Source organism: Mus musculus, chromosome 2 (assembly GCF_000001635.26).
Source record: "Mus musculus strain C57BL/6J chromosome 2, GRCm38.p6 C57BL/6J".
Lineage (NCBI taxonomy): Eukaryota > Metazoa > Chordata > Mammalia > Rodentia > Muridae > Mus > Mus musculus.
Genome location: NC_000068.7, coordinates 66340101 through 66365413, shown reverse-complemented (window position 1 = coordinate 66365413; position 25313 = coordinate 66340101). Strand labels below are relative to the sequence as shown.

Below are 25313 nucleotides of genomic sequence, written 5' to 3'. Positions count from 1 at the left end.
TTGGTCCTAGTTAATTCCTGTGTTTTGACAGATGTTGTGTCCTCCTCACCTCTGATCCTATGATCCTGTGAGGTTTTAAATCAAGAAATTATGTCATCTTTTGTGACTTATTTCCTATACATTCTTTCAGCACACTCTGTCCTTAAATGATTCTTCTTTGAACATGAGTCTATGGTATTACAATAGAATTGTGTCATTGACCAAACTTGTGAAGGGTACAGATTTTATATGTAGAATGTTTATCAATCAACTTAATGCAGGCCACCCACACACTGCTGGTCTCAGGCTTTCTTAACTCAGAGCAGTTACTGTGTTTCTAGATCATCCAGATGAGAGGAAGTGTGGAACACCAGAGAGCCATTTTCCAGGTAGCTGATCTGTGTTTAATACTCTTCTCTCTCATGTCTTGTCAGCCTCTTTATGTCTGCCTTGGCTATTTGCTGTTTCTCTGTAGCTGTCCCTGTGTTCTGTGTGCTAAACTCCTTACTCCATCAACTATATCTTGAACACTTTTGCTTTGAGATGAGCTGGTTTTGTAAGAAAATATTAGGATAAGAAGGACACCTTCAAATTAGCTTTATGCTAAAGAGACATCAACATTCTCAAAAAGAATTCTACACTTTTTGGGATATTTCATGTGTCGCATATTTTAAACATCTTTCTTGCTTTAGCAAGTCAAAGACTTCTCTTGGACCATTTTTCATCCTGTGTTGTCCAGGCAATATGCACACGAATGAACAGTGAAAGTCACTGAAAACGTAAAATAACTCTGAGCAATTGAGACTAAATGCCTCTGTATAGAGAAAAGACTGCCACAGACAGGAATGTTCTTGGTGTCTCTTGGGTGCACTGTTCCATCATACCATGTGTCCCATATAGTGCTTTCATATAGATTGTAAATACTGCATTATTTTAAGGAAATCATAGTTAATTAAGGTAAGTATTTCCAAAATGGGGTTATAACAATTTACTCCAACATCACATGTTAATATGATCTGAGGGAATTATGCATAGTGTTTGCCTTTTGTTTTTGTTTATTTTTCCATTACTGTTTCATAGCAATGAAGAGACAAATGCTGACTCTAGCAGAATTTCCTCAGTCTGCTAAGTATAGCTACATAATTGCCACCTTCACCAGCACCATTGGGAAAAAAATAACCTACATTACTTGACTCCATATAGCTATATTGCCATAACTTTGTAGGGCTTACAGTAATGTGGTTTCTGTATAAAACTGAATTGAAATCTCAGAATTCTACAGAGAGAGGAATGGGGACAAGAAAATGAGGAGGGAACTGAAGTGGCTTGTGTCAAAGCCTTCTTTTAGGAAGTGTGCACTTAACTTCTAGTCAGTAAGCTATAGCAGCCATGTTAGATTTTCTGTTCTCACTAGGCCAGCTCCTTCTTGATATCTTAAATGCTGCAGCATAGACACATGGATGGACAATGACAGTTCTAGCAAATATCATTGACTGGACCATTTCCTCACCATGGTACGGTTGTCTTTTTAGTAGAAGAATTTTTTACTACTTAACTTAAATAATTGGCTTCTGATTGATAATACATATTCTTTGTTGTGTGTTTTTGTATGTATCCCTGTTTGGGAGTGTGTGCTTGTGCCTATGCATGTATGTGCTCATGAGTGTAGACATGTATATACCCAGGAGTGTGGAGTGTTTGTGTATGAGCATGTGTGTGTGTTCTTGTGCATAGAGAGACCAGAGATAAATATCACACTTCTTTCTCTGTTGCTTTCTACCTTAGTTTTTGTGACATGATCTCTCACTGAACCTAAAATTCTTGATTCAGCTGGACTGTCAGGGCAGTAGGCCCACATGATGCCCCTGTCTCTGCTCCTCCAGCACTGGAATTCTAGGCATTGGATGATGCTGCAGCTTTTTCAATGGGTACTGAAGATCTGAACATAGATATCCATGCTTACATGGCAACTGCTTTACTAATGAACTACTCCCCAGCCCACTCTTTGTATTCTTGATATAGGCTATTTAGCATCCTTTGAACAAATTTTCCTGAGTTGCTATATGATTGTTAGAAGGCCATGATTTCACTGATTGCCTAATGATAATGTGTTCCTCATCTAGAACTATAGGTGGAGACTCATGAGGTGTGGAATATCTAATCTCTGGCAACATTTGTGTCTGAGAGACAAATATTCCTAATTAATTCAACTCATTTAGCAGCCTGGTCTTTGATCAATGGCATACACTTGCTCGTTAGTAATATCACTGTCAAACATCACTGATAAATCGTTACTTTTAGACCCTTTGAGTCCTATTAGCTTTCTCTTGACATCCAGTGAATGTGTCTTCTTATTCCAGGATCCAGACTGAGGAAGAAGCACCCATTTGAGATATACCATTCTCAGAGCAAAGGACCTAGAGCATGAGGCTATGTAGACACACAGTGCTTCAGAGAAAGCTTGACTAGAGTTTATAAGTCTCATTCCATCAGCACAAAAGTCTATTACTCAAAATTATACAAGGGCAAGAAGAGCATAGCAGGATTTCCACTGGTTGGGGAGGCCTGCAGGTTAAACACCCAGGTGAATAATTCTCCTCCAACTAAGTGGATATTTGGGTATCAGCCCCGACTGAATATCAAGAAGTGCCACTTCACCTCATCAAACCCGTCTTGGCCTCTCTGTCTTTTTAGTGAATGCCCATTGTAAATTTACTAATGCATTTGCGATTGTACGAGAGATAGTTATATCATGTTAGGCATATTTACAACCTTGTTATTGTTTCATGTGAACATGAGATATTATTTGTGTCAAGTTGACAAGGGGTGGATTGTAGTGGCTATTCCTGGTTGTCAACTTGACAATATTTGGAATGAACTACAATCCGGAATTGGAAGGCTCACCAGTGACCCTTATTTGGAGGCTTGGAGATCCTTATCTGGATCTTGGTTTGAAGATCTTGAGCCATAGTGGCAATGGATTCCAGAAGATTGAATCTCCGAGTTTAAGGAACACACCTTTAATCTGGGCTACACCTTTCATCTGGGTGTATTGCCCTGTTAGACTGTGTCATCCTGTTTATGACCCTGCAATCTCCTTACCAACCTAAAGACTCTCACTGCTCATCCATATCATTCTCTCCCCTACACCAGAATATTTGGCATCATATTTGAGATACATTTAAGACACTTTCAAGAGAGAAGAGGGCATTTATCATTAAACTGAAACTTCAAGCAAGTAAAGACTACATAATAGAAATAACACAGAAAAAATACATATATACATCCACAAATAAAAACAGAGCTTATACAAATGTATATTTCTCAAAAATTGATAGTATATAAAGAATTTCCTAATGGTTTTTAGGCTCTTGATCTGAGAACATATCAGCACTTTATTCTGTCAAAATAGCTTTTGAGGATGGGTATGATGGTGCACACCTTTAATCTCAGCACTCAGGAGGCAAAGGAAGGCCACTGTGAATTCAAGGCCAGCCTGATCTGGACAATGAATTCCAGGACAGTCAGGGTTAGGAAAAGAGATCCTGACCTAAAAAAAAAAAATTTTGTTCTCTTTCTTTTCTTTTTTCTTCTTTCTTTCTTTCTTTCTTTCTTTCTTTCTTTCTTTCCTTCTTTCTTTCTTCCTTTCTTTCTTTTGATGTTGTTGTTTTAGTTTGTTGTCTACTTTTTTATTGGATTTTTATGTATTTACTTTTCAAATGTTATCCCCTTTTCTGGTTTCCTCTCCCATCCCTACTCCCTCCGCTTCTATTAGAATGTTCCCACTACCACCTTATTGATCTGGCATTCCCCTACACTGGAAAATCAAGCCTTCACAGGATCAAGGGCTTCTCCTCCTATTGATACCAGACAGTGCCATCCTCTGCTACATATGCAGCTAGAGCCATGGACCTCTCCAAGTATACTCTTTGGTTGGTGGTTTAGTTCCTGGGAGCTCTGGGGCAGGGAGGTCTGGTTGATTGATATTGTTGTTCTCCCTATGGGGTTGCAAGCCCCTTCAGCTCCTTCAGTCCTTTCTCCAACTCCTACGTCAGAGACCCTGTGCTAAGTCCAATGGTTGGCTGCAAGCATCTTCTGTATTTGTCAGGCTCTGGCAGAGCCTCTCAGGGGACAGCTATAACAGGCTTCTGTCAGCAAGTACTTCTTAGCATCTACAATAGTGTTTGGGTTTAGTGTCTGTCTATGGGTTGGGTCCCCAGGTGAGGCAGTCTCTGGATAGCCTTTCCTTCAGTCTCTGCTCCACACTTTGTCCCCGTATTTCCTTTAGACAAGAAAACCCTTTTGGGTTAAGAATTTTGAGATGAGTGGGTGGTCTCATTCCCCCCAATCTTTGCTGGCATCTGGGACTTGCTGATGGATATCCCCAATTCCCTATCCCCCATTGCTACACACCTCTGTTCAAATTCCTGCCCCTCTGTATATCATCCCCATCTCCTCTCATAACTAATCCTGCCTCCCTTTCCCCCTCCTCTTCCTCTCTTCCTCCCAAGTCACCCCTACCCTCTACCTCCCATGAATATTTTGTTCCCCCTTCTAAGAAGTACTGAAGCATTCACACTTTCATCTTCCTTCTTCTTGAACTTCATGTGATCTGTGAATTGTATCTTGGGTATTGGGAACTTTTGGTCTAATATCCACTTACCAGTGAGTGCATACCTTGTGGTTCTTTTGTAGCTGGGTTACCTCACTTAGGATGATATCCTCCAGATCCATTCATTTGCCTAAGAATTTCATCAAGTCATTGTTTTTAATTGCTGAGTAGTACTCCATTGTGTAAATGTACCAATTTTCCATTCATCTGTTGAGGGACATCTGGGTTCTTTCCAGCTTCTGGCTATTATAAGTAAGGCTGCTATAAACATAGTGGAACATGTGTCTTTGTTATATGTTGTAGTATCTTTTGGGTATATGCCCAGGAGTGGTATAGCTGGGTCCTCAGGTAGTCTTATGTCCAATTTTCTGAGGAACCAACAGACTGATTTCCAGAGTGGTTTTACCAGCTTGCAATCCCACCAGCAATGAAAGAGTGTTCCTCTTTCTCCACATCCTCACCAGCATCTGCTGTAACCTGAGTTTTTGGTCTTAGCCATTCTCACTGGTGTGAGGTGGAATCTCAGGGTTGTTTTGATTTGCATTTCCCTGATGACTAAGAATGCTGAACATTTCTTTTCTTTTCTTTTCTTTTCTTTTCTTTTCTTCTCTTCTCTTCTCTTCTCTTCTCTTCTCTTCTCTTTTCTTTTCTTTTCTTTTCTTTTTCCTTTTGGTTTTTTGGGACAGGGTTTCTCTGTATCACCCTGGCTGTCCTGGAACTCACTCTGTAGACCAGGCTGGCCTTGACCTCAGAAATCTGCCTGCCTCTGCCTCCCAGGTGCTGGGATTAAAGGCGTGCTTCTCCACGCCCGGATTGAACATTTCTTTAGGTGCTTCTCTACCATTTGGGATTCCTCAGTTGAGAATTCTTTAGCTCTGTACCCGATTTTTAATAGGGTTATTTGGTTCTCTGGAGTCTAACTTCTTTTTTTTTTTTTTTTTTTTTTTTTTTTTGTAGTGCTGAGCTTTCTTTTTTTTTTCCATTTTTATTAGGTATTTACCTCATTTACATTTCCAATGCTATACCAAAAGTCCCCCATACCCACCCACCCCCACTCCCCTACCCACCCACTCCCCCTTTTTGGCCCTGGCGTTCCCCTGTACTGGGGCATATAAAGTTTGCGTGTCCAATGGGCCTTTCTTTCCAGTGATGGCCGACTAGGCCATCTTTTGATACATATGCAGCTAGAGTCAAGAGCTCCGGGGTACTGGTTAGTTCATAATGTTGTTCCACCTATAGGGTTGCAGATCCTTTTAGCTCCTTGGATACTTTCTCTAGCTCCTCCATTGGGAGCCCTGTGATCCATCCATTAGCTGACTATGAGCATCCACTTCTGTGTTTGCTAGGCCCCGGCATAGTCTCACAAGAGACAGCTACATCTGGGTCCTTTCGATAAAATCTTGCTAGTATATGCAATGGTGTTAGCGTTTGGATGCTGATTATGGGGTGGATCCCTGGATATGGCAGTCTCTACATGGTCCATCCTTTCATCTCAGCTCCAAACTTTGTCTTTGTAACTCCTTCCATGTGTGTTTTGTTCCCAATTCTAAGGAGGGGCATAGTGTCCACACTTCAGTCTTCATTCTTCTTGAGTTTCATGTGTTTAGCAAATTGTATCTTATATCTTGGGTATCCTAGGTTTGGGGCTAATATCCACTTATCAGTGAGTACATATTGTGTGAGTTCCTTTGTGAATGTGTTACCTCACTCAGGATGATGCCCTCCAGGTCCATCCATTTGGCTAGGAATTTCATAAATTCATTCTTTTTAATAGCTGAGTAGTACTCCATTGTGTAGATGTACCACATTTTCTGTATCCATTCCTCTGTTGAGGGGCATCTGGGTTCTTTCCAGCTTCTGGCTATTATAAATAAGGCTGCTATGAACATAGTGGAGCATGTGTCCTTCTTACCAGTTGGGGCATCTTCTGGATATATGCCCAGGAGAGGTATTGCTGGATCCTCCAGTAGTACTATGTCCAATTTTCTGAGGAACCGCCAGACTGATTTCCAGAGTGGTTGTACAAGCCTGCAATCCCACCAACAATGGAGGAGTGTTCCTCTTTCTCCACATCCACGCCAGCATCTGCTGTCACCTGAATTTTTGATCTTAGCCATTCTGACTGGTGTGAGGTGGAATCTCAGGGTTGTTTTGATTTGCATTTCCCTGATGATTAAAGATGTTGAACATTTTTTCAGGTGCTTCTCTGCCATTCGGTATTCCTCAGGTGAGAATTCTTTGTTCAGTTCTGAGCCCCATTTTTTAATGGGGTTATTTGATTTTCTGAAGTCCACCTTCTTGAGTTCTTTATATATGTTGGATATTAGTCCCCTATCTGATTTAGGATAGGTAAAGATCCTTTCCCAATCTGTTGGTGGTCTTTTTGTCTTATTGACGGTGTCTTTTGCCTTGCAGAAACTTTGGAGTTTCATTAGGTCCCATTTGTCAATTCTCGATCTTACAGCACAAGCCATTGCTGTTCTGTTCAGGAATTTTTCCCCTGTGCCCATATCTTCAAGGCTTTTCCCCACTTTCTCCTCTATAAGTTTCAGTGTCTCTGGTTTTATGTGAAGTTCCTTGATCCACTTAGATTTGACCTTAGTACAAGGAGATAAGTATGGATCGATTCGCATTCTTCTACACGATAACAACCAGTTGTGCCAGCACCAATTGTTGAAAATGCTGTCTTTCTTCCACTGGATGGTTTTAGCTCCCTTGTCGAAGATCAAGTGACCATAGGTGTGTGGGTTCATTTCTGGGTCTTCAATTCTATTCCATTGGTCTACTTGTCTGTCTCTATACCAGTACCATGCTGTTTTTATCACAATTGCTCTGTAGTAAAGGGAGTCTAACTTCTTGAGTTCTTTGTATGTATTAGATAACAGCCCTCTATTGGATTTAGGATTAGTAAAGATCTTTTCCCAATTTGTTGGTTGCCTTTTGTCCTATTAACAGTGTCCTTTGCCTTAGAGAAGTTTTGCGATTTTATGAGATATCATTTGTCAATTGTTGATCTTAGAGCATAAGCCATTGATGTTCTGTTTAAGAAAATTTCCCCTGTGTCCATGTGTTCAAGGCTCTTCCCCACTTTCTCTTCTATTAACTTTAGTGTATCTTGTTTTAAATGGAAGTCCTTGGTCCACTTGGACTTGTGTTTTGTACAAGGAGATAAGAACAGATCAATGTGTATTCTTCTACATGCTTACTGCCAGTTGAACCAGCACCATTTGTTGAAAATGCTTTTTTCCATTGGATGGTTTTAGCTCCTTTGTCAAAGATCAAGTAACCATAGGTAGGTGGGTTTCATTTCTGGATCTTCAATTCTATTCCATTGATCTTCCTGCCCATCACTGTACCATTACTATGCAGTTTTAAATCACAATTGCTCTGCAGTACAGCTTGAGATCAGGGATGGTGATTCCCCCCAGAAGTTCTTTTATTGTCGAGAATAATTTTCATTATTCTGGGTTTTTGGTTATTCCAAATGCATTTGAAATTGCTCTAACTCTATGAAGAATTGAGTGGGAATTTTATGGGGATTCCATTGAGTCTGTAGACTGCTTTCAGCAAGATGTCCCTTGTTACTAAATTAATGTTGCCAATCATGAGCATGAAAGATTTTTCCATCTTCTTCAATTTCTTTCTTCAGGGATTTAAAGTTTTGCCATACAGATCTTTCACTTGCTTGGTTAGTGTCACACCAACATATTTTATATTACTTGTAACTATTGTGAAGGGTGTCGTTTCCCTAATTTCTTTCTCAGCCTGTTTATCCTTTGAGTAGAGGAAGGCTACTGATTTGTTTGAGTTAATTTTATAATCCAGCCACTTTGTTGAAGTTGTTTATCGGGTTTAGGAGATCTCTGGTAGAATTTTAGGGATCACTTAACTATACGATCATATCATCTGCAAATAGTGATATTTTGACATCTTCCTTTTCAATTTGTGTCCCTTTGGTTTTGGTTTTTGATTCAAGAACAAAGAATGCACTAAGTACAATGCAAGCCTTATAGAATTAGTCAGTGGTTAAGTGATCAGGGAGATGGCTCAGTGGGCAAAGACACTTGTTGACTAGAGTTTAATCCTAGGAATTTACATAAAATTACAAAGAAAGAAGCAGCTCTTCAAAGTTGCTCTCTGACCTCCAGTTTTATGCCCCGCACAAGTCTCCATATACACACTTAATGCACTTGTGCACACACAGGCACACACACACACACATACACACACACTAATAAATATTTTAGTTATTTTTGTGAGATAATATCAATAAGAATAATATTTCACCTGACTTTAATTTTTGGCAGTAGAATATTTTGCAAAGTAGACCAAAAATTTAATTAAGAAGGGTGCTATCTAGAGGACTGATGTCCTCAAAATAGTGGTAAGGCTTGCAGGAGCTGACCATCATGTTAGCAAGAATCCAGCTAATTTTCACTATAAATACCATGCTATTTTAGAAGACACTACACATATAGCATTGCTTCACACATAAAATTATGTGGCATAATATAGCTAAGATGTACTGATATTGAATAACCATATTAACTGATAGCTGGGATTACCAGGTTTAGAAAAACATTTAAAAGTTATAGAAATAAAGTATGAATTGTTGGTGACGATAAAGTATGAATTGTTGGTGACGATAAAGCCAGAAGGTTCCTATTTGAATGAAGTAATTCATTCTTATTTCTCTTTCATCCCTGTTTTTCCCATTGTGAATTAAATTTTTATTAGTTTTAAATGTTTTCCTCACTTATTTTTTTCAAAAGATTTACTCATTTTATGTATGTGAGTACATATGTGGTATTCACTTCAGACACACCAGTTCCCATTACAGAGGTTATAAGACACTATGTGGTTGCTGGGAATTGAACTCAGACCCTCTAGAAGAACAGTCAGTGCGCTTAACCTCTGAGCCATCCCTCCAGCCCTCAGGTCCTCACTTCTATTCCAGTGTCTTTAGGAGATTTTACTGTTTCTTGTTGCCTTCTTTCGAATGACTTGTCTATATTTAATTTTTAAAAGTATTTTCTAAAAGAATAATTCATTTTTTTCTTGGCAATTTACTTCTTTTTATTATTTTAAGTATGTCTGTTAATGAAATGCATCATTTTTCTTTCTTCATAACTATGTGAGTTTGCATTTTGAATAAGTTCTTATCTTATATTTTTCTTTAAAATATTACTCTCTCTTTGACACTTTTCTTACCACGATTTGTTGGCTATCTCTACTGAAGGGTACACGGGCTGCTCTATGTAACCAAGGCATCCAAAGTCACACTAAAGTAAAGAGACCGCCACAAGCCTCAAGCCACATGGTCCTCAAATGAGACATCTCTAATGAGGCATGTGTTTCCACAAATGGGGACCATTCTCAGTTTTCAGTTTAAATGTTTAAAAATTTTAAGTTAAAAATCCAAACTTTTTCTTTCTATCCTAATGGTTATTTCTGGATAGAGAAAGTAGAAGTTCAAACTAAAATCTATAGATTTTTGCCCATAATATTGCTTGAAAACATTAATATTGAAGGATATTTGACAGCTTCAGATATTTCATAAGCAACCTTATGGAACAGGTCATCATGCTTAAAATTACAGTTATTTGTTTACTTAGCTAGTATCTGTGTGTGCGTGTGTGTACCTGTGTGTTTGTTTAAGAGAGAGAGACAGAGAGAGACAGAGAGAGGGAGGGAGATGGAAAAGTGGCATGGTGGAGCTTAGAGGAGAACTCACAGGAATCAGTCATCTCCATCCACCCTGTGGGGCAGACAGCAAGCTCAAGGTCACCAGGCATGAACAGGCACCTTTAGCAAAGCCATCTCTTTAGCCCCAGATCACAATCTTGAAATGGTATTATTCTTATAATTAATATAACTTATGTTTTACTTTTTGGTAGTATTTGAATACAAGGTCTAATCAGAAAGTAAGAAATACTTTCCCCCTAACCTGAATATGTTATCAGTATAGTATTTAGTTAAATTACTCACATATGAGTGTAATTACTGTAACTGAACCAGGTCATTATTATAACAATAAATTTGAAGTGGTCATATTCATCAGTAGTATTTGCCTATCTTTTTGGCTGTTTGTTTACTCAGTTGATACTGACAGCCAATAGCCCTAAGGTTTTTTTTTTTTTTCATTTTTTCTTATACTGCTTTTTATTTATATTTAATTATATTTAATATTTTTCTTTTATAGTCAAGTTGTTATCCCCCTCCCATTCTGCCCTCAGACAGTTCCTCATCCCATTTCTCCTCCCCACCCTCCCACCCCCATCTCTAAGGGGTCTCCACACCCCACACTCCCCCCAACACCCCTGCCAGGTCTCTCCATTCCCTGCAGCCCCAGGTCTCTCAAGAGCTAGGGGCTCTTTTCTCACTGAGGCCAGACCAGGAAGTCCTACTTGTACATGTGTCCAGGACCTTGGATGAGCTAGTATATGCTGCCTGGTTGGTGGCTCAGTGTCTGAGAGATCTCAAGAGCCTAGGCTTATTGAGCCTGCTGGTCTTCCTATGGGGTCGCCCTCCTCCTCAACTTCTCCCAGCCTTTTCCTAATTCAACCACAGGGGTCCCTGACTTCAGACAATTGGTTGGGTGTAAGTTTCTGCTTCTGTCTCAGTCAGCTGCTTTTTGGGCCTCTCTGAGGGTAGACATGCTAGGCTCCTGGCTGTAAGCACACCATAATACTGTTAGGTCTTGTGGGTTGCTCATTTTTACTGAATAGGAAGGCTTGAAGTAGCCACTTCTGTTCTGTCCACACAATTTTATGAAAAATGGACCCTGTTGTTGCACCCTTTCAGAAAGACTGAAATTGTATGCAATTAGTATGTATTTAAATTATGCTGCAATCCAAAATTTAAATATTTGCATACAAAAGATAATGCTAAACCTATGAAACAGCAAAGAAATACAAACGAGAAAAAACAAACAAACAAATGCCCTTATATATGTGTTTACGTTTGTTCTCAGTAAAGAGAGAGAGAGAGAGAGAGAGAGACAGAGAGAGAGAGAGAGAGAGAGAGAGAGAGAGAGAGAGAGAGAGAGAGAGAGAGAGAGAGAGAAGCAAAGATCTATGTGCTCGGCAGGATTATCAAGCACTGCACACTGGTGCCTTGGTCACAGACAGATTGCAACTCAAAGCTGGCTCCATGAGTGGAGCTTAGAAGTCCCAATACTTATTCATGTATCCATCCTAAACTCATGGCACAACACAGGACATGTGAGGTAATGGTGGCATCCACAGACATCTTCTGCTGCCAGTCCCATAGATCATGGCAGCCTTTCAATTATGCTTGTATCATAACACTCGATGATGATAACAGCAGCTCTGTCAAGAGTTTGTGGATTTTCTATAATATTCTTTTTAATCATATTTTAGAGTATATTTCTACTAATAAAGATGTTTAAGGTAATAAAAGAGCAGGCCACACTGTGCTGATAGCAGCTTCATACGTCTCGTGAATATTGGACTCTTTGATGCATTAATGTTGAGTGATTTGTCTATACTACGTAAGTCCATTTAAGTATTCTATTATGTTTCCACATTAAAATCATCTACTGATTTTTTTCTCAATATATACTCATGCTTTTAAGTGACATAAGGCTGTAAATAGTTCAGTTCACTTCCAAATATCAGATCATAAGTATTATCTACACATCAAATAAGTAGAATCAGCACTAGAATTGATAGAATAAAATCAGAGATGGTGGTGCAAGACCACAATCCAAACAATTAGGAAAGTATAACATGATAATTGCAATTTCAAAGCCAGTATGAGCCATGGAGCAAGTTCCACTCCACCTTTGGTGCATGCTGAGATCCAAACTCAACAGTCATAAACAAACCAAAAGATAGGGTTTATAGAATAAGAGAAAAAAAAGGAGAAGAACAAATAAACACACTAAGATAGAATTCAATGCACATTTAGACTCAAAACCATCAAGTAGGTGAGAGGGATACCTAGACAGGATGATCTGAATGAATGAGTGAGATAAAATACAGTGATTCCATTGCATTGAGAGGGAGCCCACCTCTGGCACTATTAATTACATACTGCTGTTCTTGCAGACAGGAGGCTAGCATAACATTCATTTGAGTGGCTTCATGCAGCAGCTAATGAAAATACATGCAGAATCCCACAGCCAAACATTAGGTAAACCTTGGAATCTTGTCAAAGAGGGAGAGGAAGAGCCAGGGAGATCCAGAACACAAGAGATCCTACAGAATCAACTAACCTGGTCGCATAGCAACTCACAGATACTGAACCACCAACAAGACATCATGCATGGGATGACCCGCTATTCATATGTAAGAGCTTAACAGCTTGGTCCTCATGTGAGATCTCTATCAGCAAGAGCAGGGGCTCTCTCAGACTCTATTGGTTGACTTTGGATCCCTTCCCCCTAATTGGACAGCTTTGTCTAGTGTCAATAGAAGAAGATATGTCTAGTCTTATACATCTTAATATGCCAAGGTTGGGGGAGGAGGGTTGATATCAATGGGAGGTTTCACTTTCTCTGAGAAGAAATGGAAAGGTGAATGGGGGGAGGGAGAACACTGGGAGGAGAGGAAGAGGAAGCTGTAGTTTTCTATTAGAGACCTAGACATCAAAGCTGCAACTAATTGTATTGAGCTTGCTGACTTTAATGAGCTAACAGACTATTAAAACAGAGTCTGTACCAGGCAGAACTTGAGCTCTGGGAAGTTTGGGCACAGATATATGTGTGAAATTTGAGTTCTTATTAAGTATACCTTTAAAAGGATGCATCTTGGATTTGGCCTTAATATCTGCAGGACTGCAGACTCTCCCATGTATCAGAATTGTTTCGGTGAAGAAAAGTACATTGTTCCTTGAACTAAGAACATTTCTACTACCTCCTGTGCACATAGCTTCCTTTCCAGTTTAGTTTATGTCCATCTCAGCCATATTAATGGCATTTGTCCCACCTTGGATTGTCATTGTCAAAGAGACTCTACTAGAGCTAATGTAGTTCTCAGGCCATAGATCTATTCACCCACATCTCAGGGTGTACACAGGCATAAGTAGTGTAGCAATGACTGTCTTTTTATGTGATTCTGATTGACTGCAACAAAGTTAAACTGCTTTGTCCTTACTTGTTAAGCCTCAATGGCTGCATTTTAGATCTCAGAGACAAGGTTCCGGTTTTTTTTTTTTTTTTGGTTGTGTGTGTGTGTGTGTGTGTGTGTGTGTGTGTGTGTGTGTGTGTGTGATACCTTTGAATTGATTGATCTATCAGTGGGCATCGTCTTCATCATACAGGTACATCTCAGAGTGAACAGTTTATCAGTGATGTGGCGACAATTATCAAAATGTACTCAGAGCAATACTGAACCAGTGTTTAAACTCACAGCCTAGTTCCTCTATTGGTAAAGCACAATCCTAAACATACAAGAATGCTTGGCCAAAGCTCAACATAGAGAATGAATTTGTGTAAACATTTTTTTTATTTTTTCCATTTAAATTTTGGAGGAGAAAAAAATTTAAGTCTTCTGGCCCACTTTTCTAGATGAGTATTTATTGATATTGATAACTTTTAATGTTCTCCACGTTTCTGGTTCTTCCCTCCTTAGGAATCTCACATGAAGAGTAAAGAGTAATTAAAATGTGCAGGATGACAAGATGGAGCAAACAGTGCTTGTACCACCAGGACCTGACAGCTTCAACTTCTTCACCAGAGAATCCCTTGCAGCTATTGAAAGGCGCATTGCAGAAGAGAAGGCTAAGAATCCCAAGCCAGACAAAAAAGATGATGATGAAAATGGCCCAAAGCCAAACAGTGACTTGGAAGCTGGGAAGAACCTTCCATTTATCTATGGAGACATTCCTCCAGAGATGGTGTCGGAGCCTCTGGAGGACCTGGACCCCTACTATATCAATAAGAAGGTAAGTGTTTTTATCAGGTATACTTTGCCACTAACTACATTTACATTGGACTGTTACAGAAACCTCACATACTAAAGTAGCACAGGCTTAACAATCCCTCTGCTTAAGAAATGAGACCAGATTGGTGGGTGGTTTATGCATATTCATAAGAAGTAAATAAATTATATTATACCATATGGAGCTGCCCCAAATGCCCCATGACAGAAATCTAAATATACGTATAAGATTTTGTAGGCAGCTAATTTAACAAATTAAAAAAAAACTCTCACTGAAGATTACAAGGACTAAGCAATTTTAAGTACTTTTTTTGTACCTTGAAATGTTGAAGTCACCCTGAGTTACCAAAGACCTAAAAATATATTGTGTGAATTTCTCATGGAAGGAAGTTTTACAACACAAGAGGTTTTTATTTCTATGCCATATTATAAATAATAAATAACTTCCTAAGTAATCGTTTCCACATGGAATACAGTTATGCAATATACATGGGTATTTTGTGTTATTGTTGTTTTGTTGCTTGTTTTTAGGGGAAAATGATTTCTTTTGGCTTATAGTTCACATATATAGGATTGTTGGGGGCATATTGCAATTCAACCATTTCAGCACATATATGTATGTATGTACGTATATGTATATATGCATATATATCATAACCATATTATGTCTACAAAGACTCTGTTTCTAAGATTGATACAGTTTCATACTGGCTTGAACTTTTTGAAGACACTATCTAGCCAATTACACTTGCCAGTTGTTAAAGTTGGGGGAATATATAACCAAGCAAGTCAAGTGTTTCATTGACCACGAATCCTAAAATACTCCAAACTTTTAGGGACACTGTACTGTTAGCCCAGTTCCTGTCAGGACAAAAGCTGCCATATGTGGTAGCTTGGGGTGAGAGAAATGTCTTAGTTAGAGTTTCTATTCTTGGGATAAAACATCCACACCCAAGACAACTTGAAGGTAGGGAAGATTTATTTCAGCTTACCGTTCTACATCACAATCCATTATGAAGAAAGCTGGGGCAGAAAATCAAGGCAGGAACCTGGAATCAGGAACTGAAGCAGGAGCGGGGGAAGAGCACGCTCACTGGCTTGCTTGGCCTATTTTTTTTATAGCACCTGGGACCACCCTCCTGGGGGTGGCACTACAACAACAGGCTAGGCCATGCCACATCAATCATCAGTCAAGTAAAGGCACTTCAGGCTTGCTTCCAGGCCAATCTAGAGAAGGGGCATTTTCCCAACTGAGGTTCCCTTTTCCAAAATGACTGTAGCTTATGTCAAGGTGACATAAAAGTAGTCAATTTAGGAGATTGTTCATTCTATAATTGCTATTTGTCAGAAGTGAATATGAGGAAATTACAAAATAAAGATCCAGATGTGTTCCACATAGAAATTGGTTCATCTCATGGATTGTGTTTATTTACTTACAATTCTCGGGGGGGCATGCAGTGTTTCAGAGGCTCCTATGGTCCAGGTTAGAAAGCCTTTTCCTCATCAGGTATTTACTCCCCCAAACATGGCACCTCCAATTTACAGACCAAATCCACCACCTAATAGTTACTATTTATTTATATAGAAACAAAGATAAATAAAAGTGATTTATTAATGATAAAAATTACTAAGAGGAGGCCCTGTCAAAATACAAAATTGAAATCCAGTATCCCAGCCCCTATACGATGTCCTTATTTATAAATCTATAAAGGAATAAAAGACCAAATGGAAACACTTTAAAAAGCATAGTAATTCACTATGTGGTAACCAGACTGTCATAGTGTTATATTGCTATGAAAAGACACCATGACCACAGCAACTCTTATAAAAAGAAAGCATTTATTTGGAGCTTGCTCACATTCAGAGGTTTAGACCATTATCATTATGGCTGGGAGCATGGCAGCACTCAGGCAGACATGGTGCTGAAGAAGTAGCTAAGAGTTTTATATCTGGACCTACAGGCAGCAGGAAGAGAGAACCACTGGGCCTGGCCTAGCCTGAGCTTTGGAAACCTCAAAGCCCTCTTCCATGGCACCCTTCCTCCATCAAAGCCATAACTATGTCAAGCCACACCTTCTAATCCTTCTCAAGTAATACCACTCCCCTGATTACTGAGCATTCAATTATTTCAGTTTATGAGAGCCATTCTTACTCAAATCACCATACAAACTATCAAACTATCAGATCCTTTTTTTTTTTTTTTTTTTTTTTTTGTCTTTTAAATTAAAGAGCTTCCAGACTACCAGGCCTGGTTGTACACACCTTTAATCCCAGCAATTAGGAGGCAGAGGGAGGAGAGTCACTGTGAGTTTAAGGCTAGCCTGATTTAAATAGCAAGTTCCAGGCCATCCAAAGTTAATAGTAAGACTCTGTCTTAAAAAAATAAAATAAAATCAATCAACCAATCAACAAATAATAAAAATAAAAGCAAAAGAATATGTTTTCAAAAACAAAGAGCTTTTAAATTGATGAAAGATACTGTTTTGAGGGGTGGTTCTACCCATGATGGTCCCTGACTGGGTTATTTTGAATTTAAAATTTTAAAAACAATGGCATAAAGGAAAATGGAAAACAAAATCACATAACCCAGTGACAAATACTTAAAGCTTTTACAAAAAGCTCAAGGTGTAAGCCCAGCTCTGATGACTTGGCAGCCAGATCAGCTTTCCTACCCCTGCCCCCAACCTGCCTTTGACATCAGCTGTCCTTATCTTCAAATGCACATTGTGTGAAGAAGGAAAAACATTCAGACATTTTGGAACAAATCACATTGTGCAAGCAGAACAACCTGATAGGAGAGATATTGTTATCAGGAAGGAGTTTTTCCAATGAAAGGCATGTCCTTCATTTTCACATTATTCTTCCACCAAACAGATCTCCAGATGTGAGCCACTGGATAGCAGCGCAGGTAGACATTTCTAGAGCTAAGATTTTTTTGTTTGTTTGTTTGTTTTTTGTTTGTTTTTTAAACAGACACGCTATGTGCTTCATTCTTTAGTTTTTGAGACAGCAATTCCCTATGTATCCCAGGCTGGCCTTGAACTCACACTCCTCCTTTCTACAGGTGCAGGGATTGTAGGAATGTGTCAGCTTGTCCAGCATAGAGTACTTTAGAACACATGGCCAAGCCACATTCAGAATGTTGCCTTCTTTCATAGTGCTCTGTTTTAAAACCTTCTTTAGGTTGCCTGTATATTATGTTACTGGTCTTAAATTTTCTCTCATAAATAGATTGTTTTCTTATGGTATAATCTTCATAAACATTAAGTTTTCTCTGATTTACATTGAAGTTGCTTAGTAAAAATCTCAGTCTTTTAAAAGAATATTTCTTCTAATATTTGATCACTAATTTTGTTTTAGTGACTACTATGTAGCCTTCATATATATATGAATGAGAGAGAGAGAATGGGAGACATAGAGGGAAGGAGGGTAGAAGGGAGGGGAAAAGTGAATGAGTTGAAGCAGCCAAGGGGTCTACTGGTCAAAAATCATTAAGGGTGAGATTCTCCATGACTGAAAAAAACTGTGAATATGGATTTGTTTTGAAGATTGAGTTGAAATATGCAAACATCAATGGCTTCCCTTAGATTGAACTTATTTAATGAGTTATTTTTATATAAATCATCATGCTCATTTATTAGCAATATGTAAAATGATTTTAAAAAGCCAAATCTCTAAGACCCTTTAGCCTGCTGTAACATCACATCCAACATTTGGAATTATAATGAAAAGAAATGGATTGGCTTAAACTTATGGAGACCAGAGAGTCCAAGATTGAGGAACTAAACCATCACATGGTGGAAGGGTTTAAGGCAAGGAGGAGCAAGAAGGGTCTATTATCTTACCCTGGAAAGGCACCAATTCATTCTTGAAGGCAAAGCCTTCATTAACCAATAACCTGTTAAATATTCCCACCTTGTATTATGGAATAATTCAATTTATGAGTTTTGGGAAGGGCAAATATTGAACAATAGCATTGACCATGACAATGGTTACAGAATGTATTCTTTATGGTATACCTCAGGCTAAAGTGCAGGTGCACCATATGTGCAGAGTGCTGTGTGAAGGCACTGTAGCATGCCAGGGCTCTCTGTGTTCTTTTTATAAAGATAACCAATGCCATTGGGCTAGTGGAAATGTCACTGACAGTGGTATATGTTATCGTGACATATGCCCACATATTTTTATCCTCTTTGACCCAGTTTCTGATCTGCAAATTATGTAATAATCAAATGTTCTACTAAAATTATTAAAGTGATTTAAGCTGTGATCAGAGATCCTTTATTAGCAATGAAAGAAACAGTAACAACCGTGAAGTGGAAAGGAGATAGCAAAGTTGCAATGCACTGAGTTTCCATCTCATGGTTGCTGTCCTCAGGGGACCTTTAAGGTATGAGTCGAAGCTGAATACTTTCTATTTGTTCCTTCACTTTGTGTAACAAGGACATTTCAGTTTGTGAGTACAATTTTTTCTTATGGGACTTTTTTTTTGTCGGTTTCATAACTTGAGCTACTACTGTACCATTTGCCTATACATTCAGCTTCACCCACTCTTTGTTCAGAAAACGTCTCCCCTCTTATGTTCTTAAAATTACAGATGACTCATTAGTGCCATGGGAAGAAATATCCTTTTGACAATGTGGCATTTGACTAGAAATAGAAAGATATTCTAGATCTGCAGTGAAAATAGAAGCTTGTTATATTTTGGAATATAGAAATGTATTCATTTAAAAACTGTACTGTGTCCTTGAATGTTTCCTAACATTAAAAACAACCTATTGTCTCCACCAACAGACCTAAAATGATGGATACTATCTCTCTACTGGGGTTCACATAAGAGGCTTCCAATTTATATCTCATCTGTCATCACAAGAGTGTCTATGATTGAGGTACCAAGTTCTTATTTTGTTTTCAGTTAGGGTGAGGAAGGTTTTATTCTTCTAGGAAAATCAGCCCTTAGCCTCTGCCTCAGAAAATGTCCCAGGACAAATAAATTACCTTTGACATTTAGTTTATTCTAGTCATACTAGTTAAGAGACCCTTTGGATAAAAGTAACCAAAACTCAGCAAAAACTACTTTGAAGGAGAGACAGAAGAAGAAGAGGAAGAAGAAGAAGAAGAAGAAGAAGAAGAAGAAGAAGAAGAAGAAGAAGAAGAAGAAGAAGAAGAAGAAGAAGAAGAAGAAGAAGAAGAAGAAGAAGAAGAGGGAGGAGGAGGAGGAGGAGGAAGAGGAGGAGAAGAAGGAGAAGAAGGAGAAGAAGAAGAAGAAAAGCAAACTTATGGGCCAAGTCTAGTTTGAATAACAAAAGACGTGGAATCTAAACTGACACCATCAGGACAGCCCATGGACAGTGTAGGCTCTGCTTTGCTCTGTGATGGCTTCCTGCATAGGTGGGCTCACCCACACATGGCAAAAATAGTCCCCAGTTACAGTAAGTTAACATCTACAGCAGAGTAACCTTGAGGATAGGTGCATGCGTTTTCCAAACTCTGAGCAAGAATTCTGGACCAGGTAAGGGTCACATGCTGAATCACGTCCTAAAGAATGAGGCAAATGTATTTAGGCCACAAGGACAGACAGTGGAGCAGAGATGTTCTCCACAATTAGAAGATAGAAACTTCTAGAGAAGTTATTCCAGATAAGTAAAAATGAACAACTGCTACCTCCCTATATATTATGCACTTGCATTTTAAATTCATGTTGGTACCTTACAGGTTCTTTCAAGACAGTTTTGGTCTCAACTTCAGAATAATAAAACTGAGGTTAAATAGTTTGTCTAAGATTGCAAAAACTAATAAGTAAGCTACTGGCATGTTGCCAAACCCCTGCTTTGTAAAAACAAATCTTCCATGCTCAGTATCAGCGTCTAATACAATTCAACTACACTTAAAACTTAAATGGTGGGCTTCTGAAAGGAAATGACATCTGAATTTAGATGCGAAGACAAGCTTCTGTAAAAAGGAAAACATAGAAGATGCTAACAGAGCATCTGGCCTGTCATATGAGGAGGAGGTTAGATTCTCTAGTTGCAGGGTATACAATAGATCTTCTATCATATGATGGCCTTAAGTTAGTGAAGGGCATCATTTAGGAGATCCCAAAAAAATGTCAATTCAAATAATGCCATAGCATTCCCTCCATCTGCCCTGCTTTCTCTTCCAACCTGAGAAAACATAGATGTGACAGAATCTTCCCTCTGTATACAGTGCGCTCTTTTGTATGAGAGTAGATCCAAAGTTAAAACTTAAGTTAATTGTGAAGTACTGATATCTATAATTTTTGCTATTTTTGCACAATACTGTTTAACTTTTAAATTATCTCCCAAAGTTTATAAATGTGACAATAATGACTCTCAGATACCCATTCCCTCTTTCCACTCTCTGGTCATTTCAGCTTGTAATCAGTGGCTTAAAGACCTTACCCATTAACTTGGTGGAGGCTGTGTTAGATTAATTGAGGTTAGCCTGCTGCCGAGAAGCAAATGCTGTGAGGTAAGCTGTGAGGAGACTTGTCATCCCTCGTGAGCCAAAGAGGAAAATCTTTGTTTGAAGCCATGAATATAAAAGAGGAGGGGAGGAGGAAAGGAGACCATTTAAAGATTCTCAGAGAGGGAAAAAGACTTAGACGCATGGATTGGACAAGAATGAAAAATGTTCACGGAGATGGAGACTGACAGGAATCTCTGACTACCTGAAGCATCAGACTTTGAAGCATCGCTATGTTGGTACATGACTCTCATTCTGCCCTCCCACCCCCGCCCCTTACTGCGGAACCTCTGGAAATGTGCCCCACTCCCTGATAGGGTTAGGGCAGTTTCTCAGTCTGACCACCAGAGTCTTACAGAGTAGAGATGCGCACCTGAGCCCAACTTAGAGCCATGTTACTATTTCCAGACTGGCACTTCCTTCTACATAGTGATACAGTTCCAACCACCATTAATTCATAATTATATTTCTTTAGGAATTACATAAGGCCTGGGAATAGTTCACTGGAGGAGTGCTTACTTAGCACTTGTTGGGCCTGGCTTGGATCCCAGCACCTGGGGAAGAAAGTTACATTGAGTTTGAGACAAAAAACAAAAACAAAACAAATAAAACCAACCAACCAAACAAACAAAAAAAAAAACAATAAAAAAGAACATATTTATTTACTCTCTTCTGTGAAACTGCATTAAAATTCCAAAGGAATTGACTGCCAGATACATTTTTAGAAGGCAGATGATGTGTGAATTAAAAATCCCCTGTGATTTAAAGTTCCAGGCAAAGAATATATTTAGTCTGCTTATAACACCTACTATTTATTTGGTTTTTCTTTTGAGAAAAGGTTTTATTCCAGCACTCAATCTTGCCTCAAACTCACAACACTCCTGCCTTAGCTTTGGGCTGCTAGCTTTACGGGAGTGAGGCTCCACATCTGGATGTACAGCTTTTAAAATATTTCTAGTTATCCAGCTCACTTTTTGTTTTTGTTTTTGTTTTTTTGTTTTTTGGTTTTTTTTTTGAGACAGGGTTTCTCTGTGTAGCCCTGGGTGCCTGGGTGTCCTGGAACTCACTCTGTAGACCAGGCTGGCCTCAAACTCAGAAATCCACCTGCCTCTGCCACCCAAGTACTGGGATTAAAGGCGTGCGCCACCATGCCTGGCATCCAGCTCACTTTCACATGTTATCTCTGACTTTTGCCTGTAGCTAACTTTTAGAGAGGGAATGGAGTACATTTCAATGTAATCTCTGTTATGTCACAGCTTTCTGGCAATGTCTAGATGAAATGCAAAATTAGAACTTAAGTTATAACTGTATACTTTTTTTTTTTTTAAATGGGCTCTTGATTGAAATAAAGTTTCCACCAATGGCTGTATATTCAGAAAACAAAAGTGCAAATACACCACTTGTCAAATCCAAGTTTCATCCCTGACAGTAATCGCAGCAGCCAGTCATGTTCTATGAAGTTACTAGGTCACAGCAAGCAGAAGGGCCCAGTCCACATATCCTGTATAACCATTGAGAACTGGCGAATCACTACTGATTAATCGCTAACCAGCAAAACTGTTGCTTCACAAAACTCTTGCTCTTAACTTGAGACAAATCTGCTGTTATTTTTCCCTGAGGTTTGAGTTGTTTGTTTGTTTCTTTGTTTCTTTGTTTCTTTGTTTTGGCAGGAGGGGAGGGGTCATTAAAACTGTTGATTACCAGGGATGCTTATCGGTTTTCAATCAAACCACCTTATGCTTTTCTTTAACACCTGAAATAATATTTTTCCATCAAGGGTTGCTGAAGAGTGTGACTTGGTCTGTCAATGAGTGGTTGAAAGTCAGGTCAAATCTGTTCAGCACAGTAGATAGACATCAGCTAGTATGGCTACGGGTACCTAAAATAGAATAAGACCAGATTGAGAAGACTGGAGACATTGTGAAAAAAATCACATAAAATACCTCAGTGATTTTTTTAATATGATGTTATCCTCAAATGTTGTCGAGTTACAGAAAACACCAGTAAGACGCACTTCACCTCTTCCTTGGCTTTTCATGTAGTACTTAGACAATCAGAAATCCTTGGTTAAAGTACAGGTTTGTCTTTACATTATGTTCCTATTGGTTAGTTCTAAGCTATCTACACCTCCATATGTTCGTCTTCTAGATTCATCTGTGCTACTATCTGTAGCTGAGCATTCCTTTGCAAGTGCCCGGATTTAGATATGTGTGTTTTCTTTTCAGAATGCAGCACAAAGCTTTGCAAATATAGTGCTAATCAGTCACCTTTTACACCTAAATTAGAGCATATGACTTCATTTTTGTCATATAAATATTACAAAGACATTTTTTAACACACACACACACACACACACACACACACACACACACACACACACACACACACACACGCCGGAAAAGTCCTAAGGCCTAAGTAGGAATACTTAGTTCCCATAAATACATCTATAAACCAGTTTTTATACATAAAGGTTATATCTGAATTTACCCATTGTGCCTTGTTTAAAAACTTGTTCCAAGGAAGAAAATTATTCTGGTATTAAAATGTTCTCATCAAGTGCTTATATTTCTACTCCATTGCAGTAATGAGATTAAAGCATTTATCCCCCCCCCCCCTATAATAAATGAATCAAGGGATAGGTTTAGTAGAAGGTTTAGTACCTTCTACTAAAAGGTACACTCTTGGTGCTTGCCACTGGGCAATTTGCACATGTAAATAGAGAAGGGGGATGTCTGGGTGGTTGGTAGCTTTGGAGTTAATCCTTTGTTTTAAGTGAACATTGATCCCCTTGGATCCTTTTCTCTTTCCTCCATGCAGTGCCTTCAGTGCGGTATTTCTGAGTGGCACTGCAGTTGTAACCTGACTTCTCAACTATAGTAAAGTTGTGAGGAACATAGTAGATACTATCGGGTAAAAAAATAAATAGCAGACCAGTTGGAAAAAGTAAACTTAAGTTCTAAATCAAATTTAATGACTTCATAACGACTACAATCCTACATATAATGAGGTGCTATCTAAGTCTGAATACTGTCTCTATTGCAAAGCTATTGAAGCTAAACCCATAAACACTTCAGAGTGATGTGTAGGAAGCTCGCATTTGCATGTATGTTTCAATCCAAAAGGAATATATCTATCATTGGGTAAGAAACAATGAAAGTGGTTCTGCAAGGCTGGCACTATTGTTACAGTCCTTGGCAGGGGTGGGAAGAAATCTTATGAAAAATTAAAGTACAGAAAGCATGCTGTGCAGTCAAAGCTCATCAGTCTCCTGTTTCAACCCACCTACATTGCACATGAAGTTCTTTATGCAACATGTTTTTACAAATTATTTGCATTTAATAAATAGATGTATCAAATATATCATAAAGGACAGAAACCTTTGAAAATTTAAGAATTATGTCAAGGTGTTCAACCACTGGTCGTCCAAATTTTCAATTATTAATCAGGACTGGGGTTGCCGAGCTATTACCAACACTGCTTTGCTGAGTTCCAGTGCCTAAAGTTCCCTCCTGGTTCTCTCTTGCTAAGTTTCAGAGTCTCAGCTTTGGCCTCACTAATAATTCCTGTTTTGTCCCTGCTTCCTCTTTTCTCTTTTCTATTTTCTGTCAAGTGTTCCTGTAGTGGTGACTTTGCTACTGCCATAACAAAACTCCATGACTAAGGAAACCTGAAAAGGAAAGCATTTATTGTAGGGGTTCGCATGAGTCCATGACCATCATGGGGGAAAGTATGACAGCAGTCAGGCAGGCAGGCCAGCATGGTGCTGGAACAGTGGCTGAGAGCTTGTACTGTATCCATGAATAAGACACACACACACACACACACACACACACACACACACACACACACAGAGAGAGAGAGAGAGAGACAGAGAGAGACAGAGAGAGAGAGAGACAGAGACAGAGACAGAGACAGAGACAGAGTCAGACAGAGACAGAGACAGACAGAGAGAACACAAACTGAGGTTGGTTTGGACTTTTGGAACCTCAAAACCTACATCTGTTAACACATGACCTCCAACAAAGTCCTTCCCAAACAGTTTTGACATCCGAGGCCCACATATTGAAATACACATGCCTACTGGGGCTATTCTCATTCAAACCACTACAGCTTCCTTTACTCATCATGTAAACAGAAGGTTGCCAAGGAACCTGTGTCATTGCGATTCTGAGTATAGCCAGTTTCAATGGGATGAGCCTGGGAATTTCCCTGCCCACTGAACTACTACTGACCCTCCCAAGACTCATCCTCCAGCCTGTAAAAGATGCTACAGTAACCCTGAAACTCGTTTGTCATCTCTATCACCATAGTCATTTCAAAATCGGTCTATA

General features: G+C 39.0%; 1 protein-coding gene across 6 annotated transcripts in view; it reads left to right on the top strand.

Annotated features, from left to right (window-relative positions):
* The window catches only part of Scn1a (sodium channel, voltage-gated, type I, alpha), a 170057-nt gene that overhangs the window by 75424 nt on the left and 69320 nt on the right, over positions 1 to 25313 (top strand). For all 6 annotated transcript variants that reach the window (XR_001781558.2, XR_001781559.2, XM_006499027.4 and 3 more), the window contains exon 2: positions 14188 to 14500. Coding sequence is in view for 4 of the 6 variants with exons in the window: in XM_006499027.4 (XP_006499090.1) it covers positions 14237 to 14500 (264 nt within the window). In the remaining 2 variants the exon portion in view is untranslated. The remainder of the gene's footprint in view (positions 1 to 14187; positions 14501 to 25313) is intronic.